We start from the raw sequence: 25,864 nt of genomic DNA, 5'->3' as shown, positions 1-25,864 counted from the left end.
TTCAACAAAGGAGACTGTGAACCTCATATTTGTCTTTTATCTGTAGAGTATTACACCTGTAGCATCCACTGTTGCAAGAGTAGAGGTCTGTGATACACAGAAGACTGCATCTTCACTTCTACAGATGCTGTTCTTTTACTTGTTTGGCATGCTGAGTGGCGCGCTCTTAACCTTTGTCTCACATTTTTTAATTGTCTTTTTAAATGTGGCTGGTTGTTCACAGGTGTTGCTGCAAGAGAAACAGCCCAGGCTTTAAGGACATTGGCTCAAGCAGCCAGAGGTGTGGCAGCCAGCACCAAGGAGCCTCAGGCTGCAGCTGCGATGCTGGACTCAGCCCAGTGTGTGATGGAAGGCTCGGCCATGCTGATCCACGAAGCCCATCAGGCCTTGGTTCATCCAGGAGATGCCGAGAGTCAGCAAAGGCTGGCACAGGTAGTGCAGGTCCCAGTCATATATACCCCAGAGGTAGTGGTATTTGTGCAGTGATCACATTGTTCTTCTCAGGCCCTTCTCTCGCTCCTCTACTGATTTGTAAACATTTCTTTTTTCCATAACAATCACCCCCTCTAAGCGATGCTATTTTCTCTCTTCTGTGTCTCTCTCGCCTGGTATTCCTCTCTCAGGAGTGCCTCAGTAAAACTGTTCATTCTCCTGCAGCCCTTCAGGGGATAAGCATATTGTTTGGCATATATCTGTGACAGCAGCATAAATTAGTGACACGGATTATTGTGCACCGCTGTGAGCTCAATTTGCATTTGAGATGTTTTTCCCCATATAGCTTTGCTCTGGGGCTTTGTTGTGTAGCACATTGTTAGAATGACTAATGGCAGTCCATTGACAGATGTTGTGCTGTGTTTCAGGTGGCCAAAGCAGTGTCGCACTCCCTGAATAATTGCGTGAATTGCCTGCCAGGCCAGAAGGATGTTGACATGGCCCTGAGGAGCATCGGAGAGGCCAGCAAGAAGCTGCTAGTGGACTTTGTGAGTCCTGCTCAAGCATTTTCTCAGGGATTTCTTGACATTTTATGTTTGCATGATACAAAACATTTGTGTCACGCAATGACATTTGTGTCATACATTCAAATATCAACCCCTAACTGGACAGGATGTTTCCATTTGACTTCCTAATTGTGTGTCTTGTCTTTGAAGCTCCCTCCCTGCAGTAAGACATTCCAGGAGGCCCAGACTGATCTGAACCACACAGCAGCTGAACTCAACCACTCTGCAGGCGAGGTCGTCCACTCCTCTCGTGGTACAAGCAGCCAGCTGGCTGCAGCCTCCGGGAAGTTTAGCCAAGACTTTGATGAGTTCCTGGATGCCGGCATTGAGATGGCAGGACACACCCAAGTAGGTTTTATGATCACACAACCTCTCCACGCTCCATTGAAACAGTTCAATGGTAATCCACTGACACCAGTATTTTACACATGAAGTGGAGCCTTCAGACCTTTGATGGGCTAAAAGGCTGAAATGCAAAGTGCATCTTTGTGTCACTTTGGTAACTAAGCTGTTTAAGTCATTTGTTAATTGGAGTCTTTCAGCTCGTGCACTAACACAGTCAGATGTAATGAGTTCTTGTAATGTTCTTGTTCTGGTTATTTTGCTCATTAATTTGAAAAGATGGTCAGGGATTGAAGTTGATGTAGCATGACACCCGAGTTTTAATCAGGCTTAAAGAGGCCTGCTGAGTGAGAGAAGAGGAGATGAGCTGGTAGGGACACATTAAATACATTTTTTTAAAACACAGTCTTTTGACAGCTGCCAATGCTGTAAATACTGTGTATAATTTTAAATATGTATAACACAGCACTATACCCATTTAAAAAAATTACCTGTTCTTCCTTTTCCTGGCATGTGCAGAGCAAAGATGACCAGATCCAAGTCATTGGTAATCTGAAGAACATCTCCATGGCATCCAGTAAGCTGCTACTGGCTGCCAAATCTCTGTCTGTGGATCCAGGTGCAGCGAATGCGAAGAATCTTCTTGCTGTGGCAGCAAGGTGCGATAAAATGCTTGCTGATATGTATCAGACATTCTCTTCAGGTGTTTCTGATGAATATTAAACTGCATTTACAAATAAGCTGAAGCATTCTGTGCTAAATATGAATCCTGGTCTAGATTTAGAACTGCAGAAAGTCATGATAAAACCTCCCTCTCCTGCATCTGTATGCCACTGCTACGGTGTGTCTGTTCGGCATTGCTAGAGGGACTACGTATCCTCCCCTTAGTGGAGAGAAGCCAAGCAGCTGGTCCCGCAGGGCTTTAGGCCTGACTGACTTTTCTCTGTCTAATTAGGAAGATGGAAGCCTTGGCTAGAGCCTGTCTGTGCTCAGCAAGGCTGAACACAAACTCAAGACAATCTCGGCACTCCTGTGCGCTGTGTTATCCAATCGCAGTGAGAAGCCAGCAGTGCCATGCTTGAATAGTGGAGCTAAAAGCATCTGTGAGTGAGGCCAGCCTGTGCGTGCATGCAGAGGACACATGTGAGGGCTAAAGAGGCTGTGTGGCTGCCTGTGTGTTTCAGGGCGGTGACAGAGAGTATTAACCAGCTGATAACGCTCTGTACCCAGCAAGCGGCAGGACAAAAGGAGTGTGACAACGCCTTGAGGGAGCTGGAGGTAGCCATCCTCACATACAGTGTACCTCACCAAGACTTATTCTCTTAAGGCCTGTTTTCTGTACATGTCTGTAATATGTGTTTTTCATCTGGATCTTTTTTTTCTCTCTCCTGCTTTCCATCTGTTTTGCATTTGATTACTCCCTTTGAGCCACTCTGTCAATTCAGAACAACAGTAGCTGCATTAGCGACACTGATTGAACAAGAGCCTTTTGCATTCTGAAGCTTACGTTCAATTGTACTATACTATTATACCACACTGATACGTAATTGAAAATGACTATATTGCTGTTCATTTTAAAAGCCTTGATTATCATGATTTATTTGGCAGCATATTCCAACCGGTCTGCTTTATATTTATAGCGTTTGCTTTTTCAGACACGAGTTAGTGGCTGATAAATGCACAAAGGTATCATAGCAGAAGTGTTCAATGGCTTGTTCATTGTAGTTATTACCATCTCTGCCTGTGTACAGGCTGTCAGGGGCCTTTTAGATAACCCCAATGAGCCTGTCAACGAACTCTCCTACTTTGACTGCATCGAGAGCGTCATGGAGAACTCAAAGGTACAGGCTTTCAAAATAAATGTATGTACCATGTACTTTAACTGTCAGAGATACTTAACGTAGCAGGCAGCTGAGGATCTAATTTGCGCACAATCTCTCCGTTTCTGCGTGCCTCAGGTCCTCGGAGAGTCGATGGCAGGCATTTCTCAACACTGTAAGACAGGTGATGTGGTAGCCTTTGGGGAGAGCGTGGGTTTGGCGTCCAAAGCTCTATGTGGGCTGACAGAGGCTGCAGGACAGGTGAGATCTCAGCATTGTACTAACACATCCTGACTTAACCTCCTTGCTTCTGCTCTTATGTCATATTTCTGCCCTCTTGCACTTTTCTTTTTTTCTTTCCCGTCTACTTCATTAAGTGCTTAGAATTAATCACAATTTAGGAAATCAAATTGTTAATCTTTTTTTTTAAGCTTAATGTAGCCCTCTAAATGATTCATGAAAAGATATTTAACCATCTTGACAAGGTGGAACCCACTTATAAATGGCATTTAGACACTTTTCATTGGAAACCATGACAGCGAGGCAGGGTGAGCCGGGTTTCATTGGAGGTTTTACAGACTCCCACCCTTAAAGCTGTAAAATAGCATCCTCAGCTCCATGAGATTCAGTCGCCTTTTTCTAGAAAAGGGCACACTCTGACAGATCTTATGTTCACTTTGCTTATCCAGTCTCCAGAAGTTCACCTATTATGCACCAAATATGCCTTTTGGATATGAATCTATCTATTTATTAACTCTAATTTTTGTATGTAAGAGAATGTGGACTGCATGTGAGGGTTGTCTTAGCTTGTGCGACCTCAAATATGATCTTGGAGGAAGGTAGCAAACACGTCTGCATCAGTAAAAGTCTGTTTTTGTTTTCCACCACACAGGCCTCTTATCTTGTAGGTGTTTCTGATCCCAATAGTCAGTCAGGCCACGAGGGGTTAGTGGATCCCATTCAGTTTGCACGGGCTCATCAAGCTATACAGATGGCTTGTCAGAACTTAGTGGACCCAGCCAGTAGTCCCTCACAGGTAAGAACACAACCTGCCGAACATTACACGACATGCTCACTTACATCGAACTTATGCGAAGTGTTGCTTTTATTTTGAAAAACACAGAGCTAACCTGTATTTTGTAAGGATTTTAGAACTCTTCTTCTCTATTGATGCCTTTTCTTTGTTTGTTCATAAGGTCTTGTCTGCAGCAACAATTGTAGCCAAGCACACCTCAGCTCTCTGTAACGCTTGCCGCCTGGCTTCTTCTAAAACCTCCAACCCTGTGGCAAGGAGACAGTTTGTCCAGTCAGCCAAAGAGGTGGCCAACACTACAGCCAACCTCGTCAAAACCATCAAGGTCAACTCCCCAACTGATCAAAACGTTGAGTGTAAATTTGTTACAGAATCTTTTTCGTCACGTGAGAAGCTGCAGATGTGTGTATCATTCCGTCGCTTACAAAAATACGGGCGAAATGGACAAATATTCATATGGCGTTGTCTTCTTTCAGGCCTTGGATGGGGATTTTTCTGAGGAGAACAGAAACAGGTGCCGTGTTGCTACAACACCGCTCCTCGAGGCAGTAGAAAACCTGTCAACCTTTGCCAACAACCCAGAGTTTGCGAGCATCCCAGCTCAGATCAGCAATGAGGTATTTATCCGTTTTTGTTTGTAATGCACCATATTGAACATTCTTTTCTCCAGTCACTAACAACTCAAATGAATGAAAATCTGTTGTGAGATCCTCTGTTCTCAGAAACATCCAATTTGTAAATGTTTCTCCTCATCCTACACGGAGCTTGTTGTTGCTCTTCAGAAAGATTAAATGTATGTGCTTGTGACTTGTGCACTCAAGTCGCTTGAAACAGCCTCTTATATAAGCCGGCATAAAAAACAGTTTGTACAGTGAACACGGGGAGAATTGGATTGAGGTTCAATTTTCCCTTCTCTTTTAATGTCAAGAAAAAGCTGGAGAAGAAAGATGGATTTTTAGTTTTCAATCTGAGCAGAACAGTTCTCCCACAGTCCTCTAAAAGCTTTATGGCTGTAATCTGTTGGAGGGCAGTGTTTAACGGCACTTTCTCTCAGCACAGCTGCTCTAATCTTCAGCTTGTTAATCTAATTGTCAAGGGAGGTTTTGGCTCGTATCATAAAGACTGAAGGTGTTTCTTCCTGCGTCTGTGTAAAGCTGCCTTTCTAATCTCATCCCTCCCTTTGATTGCACCTTTGATCTCTCCAAGGTAGTCAAGGAATATTAACAACTCTGTCAGACCAATGTGGATGGCTCTTCGCTGTTGAGCTGTTACCTGGGCTGTTGTTTCACCTACGCTAATCTTTTCATTTCCACAGGGCTCAGCAGCGCAGGAGCCCATCGTGCGTTCGGCCCGCTCCATGCTCGATAGCTCCACGTACCTTTTGGAAACCGCCCGCTCGCTGGTCCTCAACCCCAAAGATCCCCCGACCTGGTCCATACTAGCCGGCCACTCCAGGACGGTCTCTGACTCCATCAAGAGTCTCATCACCTCCATTAGGTTGGTATTAATCCCACCCACGGTAACATCTGTCTCTTCAGGCTTATCCAGAATCAGTGCTCATGAAGGTGCGCTAACAGTTGGAGGAAAAAAACTGTTTCTGAAACTGGAGGGCTTATTCTGTGATATCTGTTCAGCTAAGCAGCAAATTGCCACATTAGTTTATAGCTGCTGAGATCCCCACTGCTTTGTAATAGATTAGTGAACACTATAGAGCAGTGATGAGACGATGAGACTTGCTACGGTGGATCTGAAACACATTTCGCCATGTGGTGCCCCACCCATTCTATCTTCATCATTATCCTCCATTCACACACATATACTACGCCGTTCTCACAGCAGCTAAAACCTAGAAAGACGGTATTTGATTTAACCCCGGCTGACGGCATTTTTAAAGGAACAATTCAGCATTTGGTGGAATATGTTATTGCCACTTTATTGATCAGATTCAGATGAGCAATGATGTCACTCTCGTGTTTGCATGCTAAATACGAATGTCACGGCAGCAGCTGATTAGTAAGGATGTGCTTTATGAGTGCTCGCTAGTTGCCTGGTAACCTTTTAGCGATGACATGACTCCAGGAAGTCACCGTTCCTGGCAAGAAACAGTAGATTACAGACTAAACAAATGCATGTTAATCACTGAGCTTTAGTGTTGGATGGTGGATTTTTTAGTTTTTTACCTTGAATTGAAGCCAGATGAGCAGCTTCCTCTTGTTTTGATTCTTCATGTTCAACTAAGTTAGTTCGCTGTTTGCTGTATGTTTCACGTACAGACATGAAAATTAGTGTTTTTATTGTAACTCTCAACAGGCAGCAAAAATTAAAAAGTCTTTCTCAAAATGTTGAACTATTCATTTAAATTTCATGTGGATGTTTCGTTGCATACCAAGTTTTGCTTTATTTATTTTAAAAACAACCAATTTTTTAAAATTCAGATAACTTTATTTATCCCCAAGGGGCAATTCAAAAGCTCACTGAGTATATATACGGAGAATTTTTGTACCGCAATGTAGAAATGTGTTTATATTTTTCTACATTTCTGGTGACAGGGACAAGGCACCAGGACAGAGGGAGTGTGATTACTCCATTGATAACATCAATAAGTGTATCCGGGACATTGAGCAAGCTTCTCTCGCTGCAGTTGGACAGACCCTGCCCTGCAGAGATGATATCTCCATGGAAGTGAGTTCAAGTATCCCGTCAGCTCTATCTTGTGTGAGAGAAAGAACTTAATGGGATCTGTAGTCTTTCTGTTGTGACTTATGCTGTAATTCTCTGGTGTTGTAACTCACCAGGCGCTCCAGGAGCAGCTGACATCCTCTGTGCAGGAGATTGGTCATCTGATTGATCCCGTCTCCACAGCGGCCCGAGGTGAAGCTGCCCAACTAGGACACAAGGTGCTGCTCTGACCGTATATCTCTTCATCCCCTCTGGATTTAGAGAGAAAAATCTGTTCCGTCTGTTTTCTGTGTTGTGGTTCAACCCTTTCTCAGACGGATCTGTTAAATGTATTTTCCCAGGTGACCCAGCTGGCAAGTTACTTCGATCCGCTCATTGTGGCCTCGGTAGGCCTGGCCTCTAAGCTGCACGACCACCAGCAGCAGATGACAATCCTGGACCAGACCAAGACTCTGTCCGAGTCTGCCCTGCAGATGCTCTACGCTGCCAAGGAGGGAGGGGGAAACCCGAAGGTACTGAGTGGGTCATAATGTTCAATCAGCTACAGTATGTTCAGACTAACATTATCATTATTCTAAGGATGACCTGCGATAGTAGGTGAAATATCAACGAGCAGATGAGGACAGTCGCGTTGTTTCATCCCAGCTCTGTTGGGATTAGAGAAAGAGAGAGAGTTGTTATTGGTTTAGCAGAGTTATTTATTGCTTAGTAATATAATTAACAAACAAAGGAGGCAAAACTGCAAAGGAAAGCAGGGCCAGTGGTTCTTGCTAAATCAAAGAAAGAAATAAAATCAAAAGAGGACCAACAGTGTTCCAACTTGCTAAGTAAACTACAAAAGGAAACAACTGAACTTCCTACCCAAACTGAAACACAAAGGCAGCAGTGGCCTGTGCTCCTAGTGGACATAACAGAAGCACTTCTAGCTGAATGTGTTTGTGGTGGAATAGTTGGGCCTGTCTCCAGGCAGTCAAACCAGTGTCTCATTACATAAATCAGCAAATGTCTGAGCTACAAGTATCCGCAGGTACGTGGCTATGGAAAACGGAGACAATGATTAACCGCCAGCTCGCAGATGCAGAAAAACGTCAGGCTGCAAGCAAGTCTTACAGAATTAGTGAGAATACACAAGGACAGCTTTATATTTAGTGCTTATATTATCTTTTTTTTTCTATGTATCTTATTGTTTGATATTTTTTTATCGGCTTCTTTAATGCACCAAGAGGAGTAATGCTCCTAACTTTTATTGTACACAGAGCTTACGATGACAATAAAGGCTTTCTTATTCTAATTTTGATAACGAGCGTCTCAGAGGTGAGCTGCTCATATAATAGGTCCCTTCCATGCTACCATATAATATAACATGCCAGAAGAAGGATGTCAAAATATCACTGGTATATCAAATGTACTAAATACGTTTGCCAGGATGTCCGACTACATCCGGTCAGATTATGCTGTATGCGAGCCGGCACGCTCTTCTCCTCTGCACAGTTGCGTCACATACGTCAAGATGTCTCGCATGAGTATAAACAAGCTTGAGCCGCTGAGAGCATACTGACAGGTGACAGCTGTGACGGATATATGAGGAAGTTGCAATATTATGATGAAGTAGTGTGTCCCATTTGTATGCATGAAATGGTATATACTGTGTAAGGACAGCTGCAGTATGTTCTAAAAGTTAAAAAAAAAAGACAAAGTATGCAATTTGGATTGCAGCCGAAATCACAGCCACCAAGACTACACTTTTAAACCAGATGTAGCAATCGCTGCAGCTTGATTGGCGCACAAGACTGGGCAGCAATCCAATCAGTCATGAGGCTCGGCGGGGAAAAGGAACGAGGGCCGGAGCACAGAACCGGAGCTGCAGGCCAAACAGTGGGGATGACAGGCAGGATGTGGAGCAAGCACAGGAACCAATCCTGGTCAGGAGCCTGCACACACCAATCTGTATTTATGAAACAGTCAAGAAGAGCACAAAGGAGGAAGGTGCAAGGTCACATATAGCCGCGGCAATGTTTTTTTCAAGGGTAGGTCCGTGTTTGAAAGAGAACCATTCTTCACATAAAGACTTCCTCTCTTCCTTAATTTCTATATTTCTCATATGTTCTTCTTTCAGCCTTAAATCATTCATCTTTGTTAAACTGAACCGAACAAAAGCCCCGGGAGTTCGCACTTAGTTTTATGGCTCTCTATTAGTGTTAGAATTGATTTTAAGATTTTAGTGATCATTTTTTTTTAAACCTCTTAACTGTACAACTTCTGATCCTGTTCTCAGGTCATTATGCCTTTTATTCAAAATCAACTACCGTCATTAAAGTCATAAAAGACGGAAATGACCCTGTGAGAAACGGCTTCTGCCTCTTCACATTACCTAACCACCCCAGCCCTCTATAACGGTCGTAATTTTGTGACTACATTCTGATATATTACAGTGGAATAACATGTATCCTTTGCTAAATCTCGAACTTTGAATTTGAATTATTAGAAAACACGGGTGGTGCGAGCACTTACAGCGGTTTTGGTGAAGTGTCCTCTAGTGAGATGATAAGTTCTTAGTAGCTGCGGGGACACTCTGGGGCTGTTGTCAAGCTGATGGATCTCCCCCTGGGTAAAACCAAGACAATGTCACAGAAACGTTAATCAGCTGACTGTGTCCACAGGCGTCCCATACCCACGACGCCATCTCCGAAGCCGCGCAGCTGATGAAGGAGGCTGTGGACGACATCATGGTGACTTTGAATGAGGCGGCGAGTGAGGGTGGCATGGTTGGGGGCATGGTGGAGGCCATCGCTGAGTGCATGGGCAGGGTGAGTGGGCATGTCTTTGTGCACTTTGATAGAGAATCTACGTATCAGTGCCACGGTCTCATGAGAATTCTTCTCAGGTTGTTTGAGTGGATTTCAGGTTGACACTTATTCCCTATCTTATTTATCTGAAGACAAAATGAGCTTTTTCTGGAAGAGTAATTCCACAGTGGGTGTTCTGAGAGTGTGTCCTTGTCAGTGACTCTCATTAGTCCAGTAGATGACAAATTTTAAATCCACAGCCCACTGGTGATGTTGGCTGTCACTCATCCTGCTAGGGGACATGTCAATGTGTTGACAGTGCGGTTAATAATTGACGATGATCTGCCCATATGCAGACATAATACACTTGACTCAGATCTGAGCCTTCACTGTCATTTTTTCTTCTTTGTGTTTTTTTTGTTTGTTTGTTTGTTTACATTTCAAACATGGCATTCAAACCACAAGCAATACTTAATAAAAGGTATATATTTATCCTCATTGCTTTTTTAATTGTTAGGAAATCATATATCAGTTAACAGGCCATACTGTAAAATACAAAGAACCTGCAAAATGTTGTGCAAGCTAACAATTTTGATGTTGTCGGCATATTTTATTCATCTTTGTAATTTCCTTTTTTGTTAACCAGCCCATGTTTGGACTATTTGACTTCCTACAGTACTGTACCTTCTATAAGAACAATATAAACTTTTTGTGAATGGTTATGAGGATTTTCAACTTCAGACTTAATAGTTTATTGTAATGTAAAAAAAAAACACACACACAAATATTAATTTAGTGCACCGTGATAAATATGCTAAACTTTATGTCTGGTGCTCTGTAGCCTGGCCAGTACCAGTACTAGTATTGGAGAGTTCCAATGTAAAATAAAGATGAAGATTCCTTCCTTTTTGTTTATTAAAAAATCTTGACCGCAATATTTCCTGAGTTGAAAATGAAAATTTTCAGTGCTGCCTCGTGGACAAACATTACTTTCTGCACTGCATTATCTTGTTTTTTATTGTCCCATATAGCACAAACCAAATATATCTGTAAAAAAGTTCATATTGGATGATGTATTATCCTATCCTATTTAATCATCAGCCTGCAGCTCGGTCTATACCCACCTTCCAAAACTGGGTCTACGGGATCCCTTCTGGAAGTTGCATGAAAAGATGAAGCGAGATGCATCGACAGACTTTATTGCTGATCTATAAAGCCTTTAATTCCCTGTTAAATACAGAATGTTTAAGCCAGGAGTTTGAAAGCATCAACATAACTGTTTCCAATTAATGAAATGAATGAAATTATGAAAACGTCAAAACTCTTTATGAGATGCCGTGTCGTAAAGTGGCACTGAACTAATTTGAAAGCCTCACATAGATGGGTGCCTCATGTAAAGTACATTTGATAGCTATGCCAACTCTACAATACATCAGTACTAAAGGGCTAATGTTCACAGCTGGATGAAGGAACACCTCCTGAACCCGAGGGCTCCTTTGTGGACTACCAGACCACCATGGTGAAGTTCTCCAAAGCCATCGCCATCACTGCACAGGAGATGGTGAGCACACCAACACGCTAAGAAATCCTTGACTGACTCCTGTCTGTGTGTTTTCCATTACATTTCCAATTTTCAATGACAATATTTGACAGCGGAGCAGAAAAAACATTAATCTGCTGATGATGTATGTTCTTCATATAACCAGATGACAAAGTCAGTAACCTGCCCCGAAGAGCTCGGCGGCCTTGCCTCTCAGGTGACAGTGGACTATGGACAGCTCGCGCAACAAGGAAGCCTTGCTGCAGCCACTGCAGAGCCAGAGGAGGTAAGAACCCGTCCTCCCCGTCCTAAAGGAGGGGGTGGGGGGGAAATTTCATACATGTACGAAAGATTTAATTCATCGTGCCGTATATATTTTTGCAATTGTGCTGCTAAAATATCAGCTTAGGTCTGCATTTTACACCGAAATTCTTCCGATTGTGTTCGTTCACACTCTGATCTGAGCAGATGTTTGCTGTTCTTTGATATGACGCCTCTTCCTTAAGGCTGCACCAACAATGTGAGATCAAACAGAAATATACCCCTGCGGCATCCATCTCTCTCAGCACCCACATACTCTTTACTTAAAGCTTTTCCGTGTAGTCCAGAGGACAGCAATGTGTGGAAATATTGCACTAATAAGCACACAGCTCTTATCAATATCTTGTGTATAACAGGCTTCTGGAAACCCTGCTGGTTACCATAGCGACATTGTGCCTCTACAAGTCTAAAAGCCTATAGTGATGCTTGTAATGAAGTACCACCCACCCGTGAATTGCAGTCTCGAAATTAAAGGTGTAGTGCCAGTATTCCCTCTCTGAGGGTGCTTGAAATCATTTTTCATCCGCCCGCTGGATAAGGGATATGCCAGTTTAGGAGATGATTGCGATTGTGTAGTTTAGCGACTCTAATGAGAAGATGGATGCATTCTAAGTTGATGCCCGGTTGTGCTGTCAGGTTGGCTTCCAGATAAAGACGCGGGTGCAAGAATTGGGCCATGGCTGTATCTACCTGGTACAGAAGGCTGGAGCCCTGCAGCTCAGCCCCACTGACAGCTTCTCCAAAAGGGAGCTCATCGAGTGTGCACGAGCAGTCACAGAGAAGGTAAGCTATGTGGACAGCTACTGGTACAGCATCTTTAGCTCGTGCAGTGGGAAGTGTATTTTTAAAATTATCTTGACTTTAAAAGAAGTCTATTTCTGCTGTCACAATTTGATATCTCTGCTGTTTGAAGGCTGGGAGAAACTCAGCATTAGCATTTTTATGAAAATATATTCCATGCATTGCTCAGTACTGCTGCTGTGTGTATAACTATTTAAATAAAGTTATAAAGAACATAAGTCTAGGAAACTGCGAGAAACAGTCCAGGTGCAAGTATTAGTCTAGTATACTGCAGGGGAAAGATATGTGTTGTTTTTGTTTTTTTCTAGCCATGATGTTGAATTAGTACAATGTTTGAAGAGGACTGGTTTAATGTATCCTATTTTAAGTGGCAATAACTGGTACTTAACTGTATTATTGTCCTACTCATGAGAGCATGCTCTCCTGACCACCCCCACACTGTGCAGTTAACAATAATACAAATGTCTCCGTGCTGTGACCCTGGCAGCTTGTAGCCATGCTGCTCACACATTTTCTCTCTACTCCGAGGCGACGATTTGATTCAAGGCTCACATCAAACTTGAATAATCTGTGGTCTCACACTTGCTGATATGCGACGGTTGTGCCTTGTTGAAATGTACCTCTCAGGGCTTTCCATTTGTTTATGAGGGATGAGCAGACAGAAGTCTTCAAGGGAGTTGTGTGATTTGCAGTGTCAGGCTCATTGATTTAATGTGATTGTGCAGTAGACTCTGATTTAATGCATGTTTAACCGTGCTCTTTTCTCTTACTCGCAGCTTCCTCGTTTAATCCAAATCCTTCATGTCTTTCACTCCAAGCATTTGCAACATCACTCACCCGGTCTATAAAAGGCTCTGCCAGCACCTTATAGAAGGGGGAAAAAAAGCTGCTGTTTAATCATTGAACATGCGCAATGCATACATAAACTTGAGTTACTTTTAGCCGTTTCACACCCCTGAAAACAGCACATTTGAAGGACTTTCTGTACATCTAATACAATACTTCACACGTTCCAGGTGTCCTTGGTACTGTCAGCACTGCAAGCGGGAAACAAAGGCACCCAGGCCTGTATCACAGCAGCCAGTGCCGTTTCTGGAATTATTGCTGACCTGGACACCACCATCATGTTCGCCTCTGCTGGAACACTGAACCCTGAAAATGAAGAGTCTTTTGCTGACCACAGGTGCAATGACCTCAACACAAACAATACAAGTAGAGCAAGACATGCTGCTAAATATAAACTTCCTATCACCAAAAAAGAGCAATGCTTGAGATGGTGAAAATGGACTATAGATTAGTAGTTTTTGAGAGCTTAACACGTATATTTTTAGAGTTTACTTAATGTACTGAGATTTCAGTTGCTAGGTTGTTACACTGCTCCCCATGCTCCGTACTCCAGAGCCCCCATTTCTTTTGATGACTCACTTGGGAGAAGCGCCGTTTGCCAGTAAAGCTGAATACTCAACATGCATTTCACATAATGAATAAAAATTGAAAATTGTCCTTACAAAACAAACATTTTGATCAGAACAGCAAAAACAGCTTCCTCTCATATTGCTGGTACTTGAGTGCGACTGCGGAGCAGATTGTGACACAATGTGTCCCATCCCACAGGGAAAGCATCTTGAAGACAGCCAAGGCACTGGTAGAGGACACCAAGCTGCTGGTTGCTGGAGCTGCATCCAGCCAGGAGAAACTGGCCCAGGCTGCCCAGTCTTCAGCCAAGACTATCACTCAGCTCACTGAGGTGGTCAAACTGGGAGCAACCAGCATGGGCTCTGAGGACCCCGAGACACAGGTGATGAACATCTAAAACGCGCATGCACTAAACAATGTCCAAGATAATCGCCAGTGTTTGGGCCATATGCTTCACAGCTGCATGCGTTTATTTCCTAGAAGATTGAAGTCTGTAACAAAAGCTCAGTTATTACCTTTTGTTAAATCAGCTGCATGGAACTTTAACTTGCTATTACAACCCATTGTCCTCATTGTGTTCTCTACTATTAGTCATCTACAATGGATGTCTTCTATCTTTCTGTACACTCCATGTTAGATTCTCTGCATAATTGCACTTTCATCTGATACACATTGTGTCTCTGCCCTCCCCTGTGTGTCTGCCTCTATCTCTGCCCCTCCACCAAGTCTGAAGTATCATGACTAGGTGGGAGTGATAAGGGATGCAGTGTTAAATCCTCTCCCTAGGGCACAACTGATAAACCCATACTCTGACCATTGTGCCATATTGATCCCCGCTCTATCTCCTCAGGTGGTTCTGATAAACGCGGTGCGGGATGTGGCCAAGGCTCTGGCCGAACTCATCAGTGCCACCAAATGCGCCGCCGGCAAACCAGCTGACGATCCATCCATGTATCAGCTGAAGAGCGCTGCCAAGGTAAAGGAGTAAACCACACAAACGCGCCACTCTCATAGCCGCGTATTGATTACCGGGATGCAAGTCTCCAATTTATTGTTCAGCTGTTCGGCCTCACTGAAAGGGTTCAGCTGAAGATACAGTATTTATTCTGCAAATGCTCTCTCGGTGTTACGTCTGTCTAGTTTGATGTATCCGGTAACACGGTGCAAAGAAGGATATGACAGTTCTTATCAGGTCTTCACTTTCTCTGTCATATCTGTGGGACTAGACCCATCAGTGAGATATATTGTGTGCATGCATTTGTCTGTCTAAGAACGAGGGTCGACGTGCTCTACTGAGAACTATCTGTAACAGCAAGATTTTTCTGTGTTGTGACTGCTGGAGGTATTGTAGTGTGGCGTTTGTGTATCTGCTTGAATATGAAGACCTTGAAACAAACCTCGGCCCAACAACTCTATGCTCAGCTCATGAAGGATTCCTGGATTCTTCCACCAGGAAGCACGGACATGCAATAGGTGGTGTATGTGTAGAGTACAAAAAAAAAGCAGAGGAACAGTAATATATGATAAACGATATACAATGTGTTGTATGCAAACATAATTTTTTTGAAGATAAAGATGTATGTTTGTACCAAAGAGTAGAAGAGAGAAAATATCTTTAACAATTCCCAGTTGCCTCAAACCAACCTCGCATACGTAAGATGAAAGAGTTGTCATTTCACTCTTTGTCCTCTTCACTGTCACAGCTGTCAACTGCTGGAGAACAAAAAACTGCAGGTCACATCTTTTGCATGTAACCTCAATACAGCTGCGGTCACTTCAATGAATCTACTAAAATTAAAGTGTTGAATTGGTACCAGACCTTCAGATACTTCCAACCCGGTTCAAAGGGGGATTTGTTTTTAAAAACTTGTGCAAACTTCTTTTGTTAATACGTATACCGTGATTTATTTAACTATCATACTAACCACAGGATGTACCCCTAACCGTTGCATAGGGTTTCTTGTGTTTTCTCATCTAAATGGAATTAGGGCCACCCATGGACGTGGCCATGTTGACAGATTGTTTCTGTTCCTCCAACATATGGTGACCTCCAAATGGGACCCTCTCAAACTCCTGGTGATCATGTTTCTCAAATTCCAAACCTAATAATGTACACTTTGCTGAATACGGCACAGACAGAGCAGAATGTGTCACCACGAGTCTGAAATTTAAATAGTTTTTTTTTTTTTCCCTTTCATCTCGTGTGTCAGTAAATAAACTGGATTACCAGTAATAAATCACCCCGTTTTAATTTGAAATGTATCACTCAGTTTTCTCTTTCTGCAGCAGCAGATGTCCTTAATTTTCATTAGATAAGCACCTTCGACACCATTATTCACTGTACAGGAATCAGCGAAGAGGAAAGCAAAAATAATTTTGTAATACAATGTTATGCCACTGAGGAGAAAGAGCTCCACCTCCTGGTTTGACTGTGAGCCTCATTACTGCTCCCTTTATTTGACAGGTCATGGTGACCAACGTGACTTCTCTTCTAAAAACAGTGAAGGCAGTGGAGGATGAAGCCACTCGTGGGACGAGGGCACTGGAGGCCACCATTGAGTGCATCAAGCAGGAGCTGACAGTAAGAGCGCCTGACAGGCCAAACCACTTCTTTATGGTCTATCGGGAGTCAAATGATGAGACACAGCCTCTCTGCAAAGCTGGCCCAAAGAGGGTCAGGGATATCTATGTCTATTATTCTGAACAAAACATTGGAGCTTTTTGTTCTTTTCTCCTTTATTATCTGTCCAGCTCCTTTCCTCCTCCTTCGCTCTCAGCCCCTGCAGGTTTCCCACAGCTCTTATCAGGGTCTGGGTAGCAGACGCAGCCAGAGTGAGAAAGGAAGAAGATTTCAAGAGCTTGTTTTTCTGTAACATACTGCTAATCCTTATCAGAGGACCCCCAGCCTGAGAGGAGGCTTCACCATGGGCTGCAGCCCAAGCCAAATTGTGCACATAACTCCTAATTACACTGCTACCTATGTCAACATTTTCTGTCCACGCTACCTTTTTATAGTATCTACTGCTACACGAGGTTCATGTGCACTGCTTCATTTCCTCTCTGAGAATGTTTCCGTCTGTAATAATTCTGCCGATATCCAACCAACTGTGCTTGTTGGTCATCATCACGTCAGGTGTTCCAGTCCAAGGACGTCCCAGACAAGCCCACCTCACCTGAGGAGTTCACCCGCATGACAAAGGGCATCACCATAGCAACAGCCAAGGCAGTGGCCGCAGGCAACTCTGCCCAGCAGGAGGATGTGATCGCCACTGCCAACCTGAGCCGCAAAGCCATCTCCGATATGCTGACTACCTGCAAGGTGCTAATCCACAACCGCCCTGCCAACACAGGCCTCACACAGACAGCACCAGGCTGCTGGGGAGCATGTGAGGCCGGCCTGCTGAGAGCAGATAATACAGAGTCTGGTCTACTTTATGGCTGCTCCCGCTGGTGGTGACTCAGTCACTTTTCAAAGTTCTGCAGTGAAGCATCAGTCAGGGTGTCCTTCAGCAACCGCGGAGCACTTTTAGCAAGACAAAAGCGAATAGAAAGGAGATAATTGTGGGCTCTGGTTTTTTGAATCAAAAAGTCATGGTTTCAGTTTTTTATTAGATATGAGTTTTATTTGTGATTGGAACTAGATAGTGTACATATTCACAGAGTAAAATGATCTAAAGACTCTTCCTGAGCTGTATAGCACATTTTCACTTTCATATCAAAAACCTTGTGGTACAATAAATGTTACTCTTCCTGTGGCAACAATCTTAGTGTCTTAAATTCAACATAGTTTTCTCACTCTTACAGCAAGCAGCATTCCACCCCGAAGTGAGCGAGGAAATAAGGATCAAGGCCCTGCAGTATGGCTCCGAGTGCACCACCGGATACATCAACCTTCTGGAGCAAGTGCTGCAGGTTGGAATGAAGCTTGTCTCGTAAATAAAGGATGGGGGTGATTTATGTGTGTGTGTCTGGTTATGGATGGGTGGGTCACGATATTTACTATTACCAAGTGAAGTTTATCAGGTCTTATGTACAAGATTAAACCTTCCTCTGCTTGAAAAATCTCTCCTGGCTTCCTGCCACTCATCCTGCACACTGAATTAATTGCAGCTTTGCCATCAATTGAGAACTGAAAGAAGGTTCTTTAGCATGAATAAGAAGACTAAACACTTGAAATTGTTCACAATCTCTGTGCGAGCACATTCATTCATATATAATGACTTAAGGACACTGAGTGATTGAAATGTATTGTCTTATGCCACTGTGTACACCTACACCAAAATTAATTAAATCCTGAGCACCTTGTTGAATACATTTGCATATTAATTAGCAAAACTTATTTTCAGGAAATTCTTTAATTCATAAAATCGCTCCCCATATGTAATGTGAAGACAAGGGTGTCCACATGTAGCAATTTGCAAGTTAATGCATTAAGTGTCGTAATTACTTATCTCATTTGCATAATTAGCTGCGGGTTCATCCCGTTGACTCCGGCAGGACGTTATGCAACCAAAGCACCCATTGTTATATATAATTTGTGATTTTCTTTATGGACGATAAAGAGTGTTGTTGCTACTTTGCCAATTAATGAGCTGCTCAAGTAACAAAAGACCCAACAAGAAAATAAATCTGAAATTGACTTTCTGGAAGCGAGTGCAGACTCCAGCGAGTCACTTATTATTAGTTCCAGTCAGTCAATTATTAGTGCTGCTGAGGTATTTGGCCTAACGTGTGATCTACCAACGCTGGGAACATGCAAAAACACGCTTTGGTCAGGCATCATGTTTGCTTACTGACTCATCGTTTACATTATTTTCACTTTTGCTTCCTGTGTGCGTGTGTGACCGTGCATGTGTTTTCAGGTGCTGCAGAAGCCCACGCTGGAGCAGAAGCAGCAGCTGGCTGTACACTCGAAGCATGTGGCGGCGTGTGTGACAGAGCTCGTCCAGACAGCTGAGGCCATGAAAGGTGAGGCCACACACGCCGCTGATCACACATCACACACAAGCACATGATAACCTTTAGTTACCGATGGCCGCGCTCTTACTGATGTCAGGGTTTTATAGGTGATTTAAGGCACATCAAAGTTATGTATACTTAGCACTCAAAGAGCTTGTTGGACTCAGAGAGACAATATTATGTTATTTTATTAGCAGACATTACTTTTATACAAGCTTCTGTGCAGCAACAAAATGTTTTGGCAGCCGATTTTAATTTTTAAATGACAAGTTATAGGCCCAGCAGTGTAAAGCTGGCAGAGTACATTGAATTTGAAGCATGGGGATTCCCATTAGGAGCCAAGTCAATTTGATAAAATGTAAAAAACCATGACAGGATTGTGGAGATCTTAGAGATTAGTCAAAGGAGCCCTAATCCTCTTGTGAATGAATAATATTATAGTGCTAGTGAGTAAAGCCACCAGACCTGTCTGTGTCCCTAATAAAGATTGGTCATGAAAATCACTTTAGAATATTGAAATCGTACCAGAGAGTGATTGCCCTGCAAAGTGTTCCAAATTAAGCTCTGTAGGATGGTTATGACACAAACATACTAGAGTGTTCCCTCTCGATGTTGCACTGCTGCATCTGACAGCAGTAATAGATTGTGTTTGGATGAGAATTAGATTTCACTGTATAGCCTGAGACACAGCGGGGCTATCCACTTCACCTCTCTAATGTCCCATGTGCTCTCTCCCTCTCTTTCCCCTGCTCTTTCCTTGCTGCCTCAGATGGAGGTAAGTGGGATATGGTGTGTTTTGTTCCTCCAGATCACCTTTCATAGAGTCAGAAGGGGGTAGAGAGTAGACGGCTCGGAGTGGGGGTGCAGAACAGATTTCCCCAGAGCTCAACATAATCTATGAAAACATCATTCCATCTGCTTTACCAAGCTGTTCCCAAAAAGCTCCGTTTTATGGGCACTTAAAAACCTATAAAAAGACAATGATCCATCAAATGTGCCTTTTGTCCAACTTCAGTTTATCTTACTTGACTTTGAGACTGCAAACAATTCTTGGGAGTGTGCGAAAAGTTGAGTTTGTAGCGTCTCTGTGAGCGAGTGCATGAAAAAGTTGTTTGAAGCATAATCAGGACCTCTCCTTACATAAAGCAAAATGTCATCTCCAGCGTATCTGCCCGGGTGTTTATTTTGTTACTCTGTGCTAATCGATGTCCGGTTATGTGTTGATCTCCTCCAGGATCGGACTGCGTGGACCCCGAGGACCCAACTGTCATCGCTGAGACCGAGCTCCTCGGAGCAGCAGCGTCCATTGAAGCTGCAGCCAAGAAACTAGAGCAGCTGAAACCCAGGGCCAAGCCCAAGGTAGAAGTCCCCCTCTCAACCCTTTCCACCCACACAAACCCACGTACAGCTTTCTGCCATTAATCAGCGGGGAGACGATGTGGGGCGTAGGTAGGAAAAAGGTGACACTGACTTTGAAGTAGAGTCATCTTTTTTTCAGTAACTGAGCTGCTACCGTCACATCATTAAAGGAGAAAATGATTCTCTGCTCCACACACTATGTTGACTCAGACTGTCGGTCCAGTGAGCAAACTTTCTTCAAAGATTCTTCTGGACATTGTTTTGAGTTGCATTGCCAGGAGACGCAATTACACTGCTGGGTCTTCAAGCTTATGTTGGAATGAGTTCAATTGTGTGATGAACTGTTGTGGCCCTTTGTGAAAGAGAGATTCTTTGTCTTATTGAACTTGTTTCCTTTGTTTTATTGCAGTGCTCTTCATTTCTAAACTAAACTGAGGGAGGCTTTTTCAGTCTGTTATTCATCCCTCTCCCCCTTTCACACACATGGTATTGCCTAAAAAAACAGAACAACCCTATCACATAATATGCAAAGAGAACAAAGAAAATAGGTGGTAGTTGTATGGCTTTTAGTGAGTAAAATAGTTTTTCTGTTGTTCTGTATGCAATACAGGATTGTGCTTGTGGTGTGCTCTGCATGATTGTGTTGTTTGTTTATGTGTCTCTGGAGACTGGATAGTTGGATCCTAGTGCTCTTCCTTCTGTGACTCTAGTGCTTTTCCCCCTTTTTTCTGTACTTCTTCCTGTTCATGTGATTCTCAGTTCAAGCCTCTGTCTGTGTGATATGAGAGAACATGTATTTAGGTTACCCTCAGTTCTAATAAAGGCCATATAATGCTCTGTCTCATACTATAATTCCACAGCTACAGACTGCATTTATGAGGACCTTTGTGTTCATGAAAGGGGATTAGAGGGTGAAAGGCTTTTCCTCTTTTAGATGTCAGTGTCTCCCTCTAGTGATCTAATGGGTAGCAAACCTCACCATTTAAAGTGTGTTTTACTGCCTCATGTAGGGAGGAGTGAGCTTTTTATTTATGACCAGCATAGAAGACAAAACAATATCCAAAGAGAATTTTTCTAGAAACATAAACACATGAATGTTGTACAGTACAGCTATGTATTCATATCTCAAGGTCCACACATTAGTCAGTGGCAGAGCACTCTGTATGATTTCCCAAAATTATGTCAGTGTCTGAATTCTTTCTTCGCTGAGAAAAACAGACAACAGACAGAGCAAAGGAATAGCCCACAGATTCAAACAGATGTTTGTTTTTTGTGTAAAACAGTTTGGATTCTCCTCCTTTCTCCTCTATACTCCCTCTCCTCTCCGCTCCTTCATCCCTCCTACCCTATAAGGAGGGGAGGCTCTCCTGCTCCCAGCATGCTTCCTTGTCCCTTCACCCACCCCCACCCCCTTCCTAAGCCATTGTAGACCTGGAAGCCTTCTCTGCAGGGCTCTGTCTGATATGTTTGATATATTAGGTTGTTATTCAGTCCAACTATATATCAAACATATTCCTACAGTGTCCCGCCCTGTCTCCAGCCACGTGTGCCTTATGTGTTTATGGAGGTCTGTGGTCAATCACATGCTGTTGACTGCCAATGCAGAGATGGCCGTTTGTTAAATGTCCCCGAGGTCTTCATGCTGCTTTTTAGTTCAGGTGTGGGAAATGGACCATCACATCTAGATGCTGCTCTGCTGTCTCTTAAAATGAATCGCTTTCAATTCTGCTTTATGTCAACGATAAAGTTGAACATTATAGGTTATTTTGAATTATAGAGGACACTGAGGTCGTGTCCCTCCCTTGTGTGTTTTTTGTGGGATTTTCAAGGTTTTAGGAAGCTGTGGGAGATTACATACTGCAATGAAAAACTAGCATTTGGGGGATATTTTATAAGCTGATTACAAAATAATATACATACAGTCTATTACTTTTATATGAATAAATAAAATATTCTGTATTTATCTTCCCCGATCCTTCCCCAGTTTGTCGCAACAGTGTAGATTAAAGTCTGATTGCAGTTCGTAACACAGTAATAATATTCTTTTCTATAGTTTTAAGTCTAAGTTGATATGTGGCTTTCCTTCCAGCAGGCAGATGAGACGCTGGATTTTGAGGAGCAGATCTTAGAGGCGGCGAAGTCCATCGCTGCAGCAACTAGTGCTCTTGTTAAATCTGCATCAGCAGCTCAGAGAGAACTGGTGGCACAAGGCAAGGTCAGTCTACGCAGCCTCAGACACTTTTGCACTTGTACATGCCATTGCACCCACTATATCTAACAATGCAATACAATGTTTTCATTTTCTTGCCCCAAACTGTATTGCAGGTGGGATCCAATCTGGCCAATGCAGTAGATGATGGCCAGTGGTCACAGGGTCTCATATCGGCCGTAAGTTGTTTTGAAAATGACTTTGTACACCTAATGACTGTTAAACTAGACAAACAAACAAAACCCAACACTGGAGCGTTTGTTGCTTGCTGTAGGCGCGCATGGTAGCAGCAGCCACCAGTAACCTGTGCGAGGCGGCCAACGCTTCAGTGCAGGGCCACGCCAGCGAGGAGAAGCTCATCTCCTCAGCCAAACAGGTTGCAGCCTCCACAGCTCAGCTGCTTGTCGCCTGCAAGGTGAAGGCAGACCAAGATTCTGAAGCCATGAGGAGACTACAGGTAACACTGAAACACAGCATCAATTCTTCCATGGGAACAGGAGAATCGTGCGCATACTAACTTTGCGAATATCTTTCCAAAGGCTGCTGGCAATGCTGTGAAGCGAGCATCAGACAATCTTGTCAAGGCAGCTCAGAAAGCAGCTTTTGACAAGAGTGAGGATGACAGCGTCGTGGTAAAGACCAAATTCGTCGGAGGAATAGCTCAGGTGAGACAAAATCCTGGGAAAATGTTTGTATTAGGCCTGGAAAATAAATCATTCCTACTGCGCGTTGTGCCCTTTTCACTGACTGTTGCTGAATGTTTGCACCTCTCGCTGATGTGCCGAAATGCCACAGTTGTTTTTCTGAAATTGTGATGAGCTGTTGTGGATAAACAGCCCATCAGCTTTGTTTCAAAGCTGTTTACCTGGTTCGCTAGACATCCACAGCTGCAAAACATCACATCTCTTGAGGACTTTTAGCATTTTTCTGTTACAGCAGATAATTTGCTTCTGTTTCATCTTTGCAAGAAAGAGAGAAAAGATCAAAAGTAATTGACAACTGTCTTCTTTTTTTTTCTCCAAAACTCTGCATTGTTACAAGAAGTTTTCATCTTGATTGGGTTCCTGTCTCCTTCAGTCGTGAGCCCCAGCAGGGCTTCAGCTTGTCACTTTTTTTTTCATTTTACCAGTGAGACTCACTGTGTTATTGATGTCTGATCATTGTCACAATAAGGGAGCTGTCTCATGAAATTAAAATAGAAATTTACTATGCTTAATCCTGCTAATAATTTTTATGTGAAACCAGCTGGTACAGTGACAATGTGAGGATTTCTGTGATTTTTCTTTAAAATTCTGTAATAAAAATTTGACCTTGACAAAAAATAAGAAATATATTTTCTCCAAAAAGTCACAAACAAAAGTGAAACATTTTGGTTGTTTTGGTTCTATCCTCCTAAATACTAGATGTGAAGAAAAAATAACCTCTCGATTTAATTCTTGTGTGTTCACACACATACTGAGAAAACATTGTGAAGATGGCATTTTTAGTGGCTTTTTACATTCAGTCTCAAAGCTAGAGTCTGCAGGATTGGAGAAACTGCAATTGCAAGCTATATTTTAAAAGGGTACAACTGAAAAAAAACACATACAGCCCTTCAGGGTTCCCTCCACAGCCACTTATCCAAAACACATGAACGTGCACTGCCTGAGTACAGCTGGAGGACTAATCCATGAGAGAGAGAGAGAGCTGGTGGGAGCAGAGCACTGTGCATTCAGATTGCATCATGCCTCACCCCACCAAACAAAAACCAGATAATTATCTGCCGAACAAAAAAAAAATGTTAGGCCCTTTGGCTTACTAGTGTAGAAAAGCCATACTGTTGTTTTACTCAGTTTTGACCTCTTGCTTTATCTAAACTTTTTTGGCCTCTTCGACCAGTGTCTTGCTTTTCTTGCTTTGTGTAGCACTGCAGAATGTTGTAGGTTTAGGCGCAACTGTAAAATAGGACTTTTTGTCTGTCACTCTTGTGCTTTGTTAGTCGCTTTACCAGTGTGGCACGCAACAAGTGACGCACATTTTCAGCCCTGTGTGTCACAGATAACAGATTTTTTTGTTGTTATTATCAGAGCTCTTGATTTCTTAACCGCTGTGTCATTTCTACATTTTCAACTGTTGCTTTAAATTCTATTGATTTGCTATACTTTTTGTGGAGAGTTGCATTGGAGCAGTGTTCTATCTGACACTGGCTGAACAGGTCAACAGGTCAAGCTCTTGGTTCACAAACTTTTCTTCTCATCAGCAGAGCATATCTACCATGTTTAAATCTGACTGACAAACCACTTTCACTAGCAGACTGACAGCTATTAACTTGGTTCCTTCTGAAACCATTTTTTTCTGCAATGATTAAATGCTCCTTTCTGCACACATCACTAAAATTTCTGGGGTTTTTTGCACATTTTTTACACTATTGTAGACCCTGTATTGTGTGTGATCGCCCTCGTCTTGTGTCTGGAGTTAACAAGCTTTACAGACGTGAGATCAGCACAGTGCAGCTGTTGGTTTTTCATGTCAAGCTATCCGCTGGAAGTGCATGGTGAGGAGCGAAAGGCACATTTTCTGTCAGCTGTTCTTGTTCTCCCTCAGATCATTGCGGCTCAGGAGGAGATGCTGAGGAAGGAGCGAGAGCTGGAGGAAGCTCGCAAGAAACTGGCTCAGATCCGACAGCAGCAGTACAAGTTCCTGCCCAGCGAGCTGAGGGAGGACGAGGGCTGATGGACTGAGCAGACAAGATAGTGTGCTGCACTGACGAGACCTTCACGTCACGGGGGAGACGTCGCCGATGTACTATTGGCTGCTTTACTCTCATATAACCGAGTACTATACAGCACTTGAAACAGGCCTGTTTGGTGAGAGAAACAAGTGCCTGTGCTCTGTAGTGTATTTGTGCGAGTGTGTGTGTGTGTGCGTGTGTGGTGTGTGTATGTATTTGTCAGTGAATGGCATTGACATTCAGACTTAAATATGAAGAAGGTTCGTACTATAAGCAAGTGGAGACAGTTTGATTAAGTGTTATGATATCATTGCTTTGTGGGTATTACTGCATCATGAGCATTACTGACTGTTACAATCATGAATCAAAGATGTTACAAATGCAGAAATCCTCTATAATCACTGAATGTTCTGTAATTGTTGAAGGTTTAGAGCAAATAGAAATGAACAGACAATATCTCTGCAACTTGCAGAACAAATCTAAAGGTCCATAGGTTGTATTGTAGTTGTAAAAAAAAAAATAAACAAAGGAACAATAAAAAGGCAGGAAGGCGATGCCTCACTTCACCACTGGCTTGCATGCACAATAATGTCTACACATATCAATGAAGCTACTAACCAATAGAGTAGTATAGAGTGGAAAGGCACTTGTATCTTACTAAAAATGTGAACTTGGGGTTTGCTGTTAAACTGGCGAACATTCAAAAATCAATGAATTTTGATTAAAGTTGTTCAGCTTGATGCCAAACAATGAGGGATTCTGATTGGTGTGAATGACAAAATAACAGAGCACTGGCCAGCACTCGCTATAAAGATGTTTATTCTTGACCGCTGTTGAAACAAGTAGTTCTTATAAGAGAGCAGGTGTTATTCAGAGAATCTGGACTATATG

General features: G+C 42.9%; 1 protein-coding gene across 1 annotated transcript in view; it reads left to right on the top strand.

The window, feature by feature from the left end:
- The window catches only part of tln2b (talin 2b), an 80,866-nt gene extending 55,373 nt beyond the window's left edge, over positions 1-25,493 (top strand). The window contains exons 27-57 of the mRNA XM_008282140.1: positions 224-432; positions 861-980; positions 1,149-1,346; positions 1,860-1,999; positions 2,525-2,618; positions 3,092-3,181; positions 3,299-3,421; positions 4,053-4,196; positions 4,357-4,518; positions 4,670-4,810; positions 5,509-5,690; positions 6,743-6,875; positions 6,989-7,090; positions 7,214-7,384; positions 9,533-9,679; positions 11,118-11,219; positions 11,365-11,484; positions 12,156-12,302; positions 13,337-13,503; positions 13,935-14,118; positions 14,587-14,712; positions 16,201-16,317; positions 16,870-17,055; positions 17,541-17,648; positions 18,599-18,704; positions 19,930-20,054; positions 22,144-22,269; positions 22,380-22,442; positions 22,538-22,720; positions 22,803-22,928; positions 24,847-25,493. Of these exons, the coding sequence (XP_008280362.1) occupies positions 224-432; positions 861-980; positions 1,149-1,346; positions 1,860-1,999; positions 2,525-2,618; positions 3,092-3,181; positions 3,299-3,421; positions 4,053-4,196; positions 4,357-4,518; positions 4,670-4,810; positions 5,509-5,690; positions 6,743-6,875; positions 6,989-7,090; positions 7,214-7,384; positions 9,533-9,679; positions 11,118-11,219; positions 11,365-11,484; positions 12,156-12,302; positions 13,337-13,503; positions 13,935-14,118; positions 14,587-14,712; positions 16,201-16,317; positions 16,870-17,055; positions 17,541-17,648; positions 18,599-18,704; positions 19,930-20,054; positions 22,144-22,269; positions 22,380-22,442; positions 22,538-22,720; positions 22,803-22,928; positions 24,847-24,975 (4,271 nt within the window). The 3' untranslated portion in view covers positions 24,976-25,493. The remainder of the gene's footprint in view (positions 1-223; positions 433-860; positions 981-1,148; positions 1,347-1,859; positions 2,000-2,524; positions 2,619-3,091; positions 3,182-3,298; positions 3,422-4,052; positions 4,197-4,356; positions 4,519-4,669; positions 4,811-5,508; positions 5,691-6,742; positions 6,876-6,988; positions 7,091-7,213; positions 7,385-9,532; positions 9,680-11,117; positions 11,220-11,364; positions 11,485-12,155; positions 12,303-13,336; positions 13,504-13,934; positions 14,119-14,586; positions 14,713-16,200; positions 16,318-16,869; positions 17,056-17,540; positions 17,649-18,598; positions 18,705-19,929; positions 20,055-22,143; positions 22,270-22,379; positions 22,443-22,537; positions 22,721-22,802; positions 22,929-24,846) is intronic.
- Positions 25,494-25,864: the final 371 nt, after the last annotated feature.

Source organism: Stegastes partitus, unplaced genomic scaffold (assembly GCF_000690725.1).
Source record: "Stegastes partitus isolate 25-593 unplaced genomic scaffold, Stegastes_partitus-1.0.2 Scaffold259, whole genome shotgun sequence".
Classification (NCBI taxonomy): Eukaryota; Metazoa; Chordata; class Actinopteri; family Pomacentridae; genus Stegastes; species Stegastes partitus.
The sequence above is the reverse complement of the archived record's forward strand: the minus strand, read 5'-3'. Positions and strand labels throughout refer to the sequence as shown.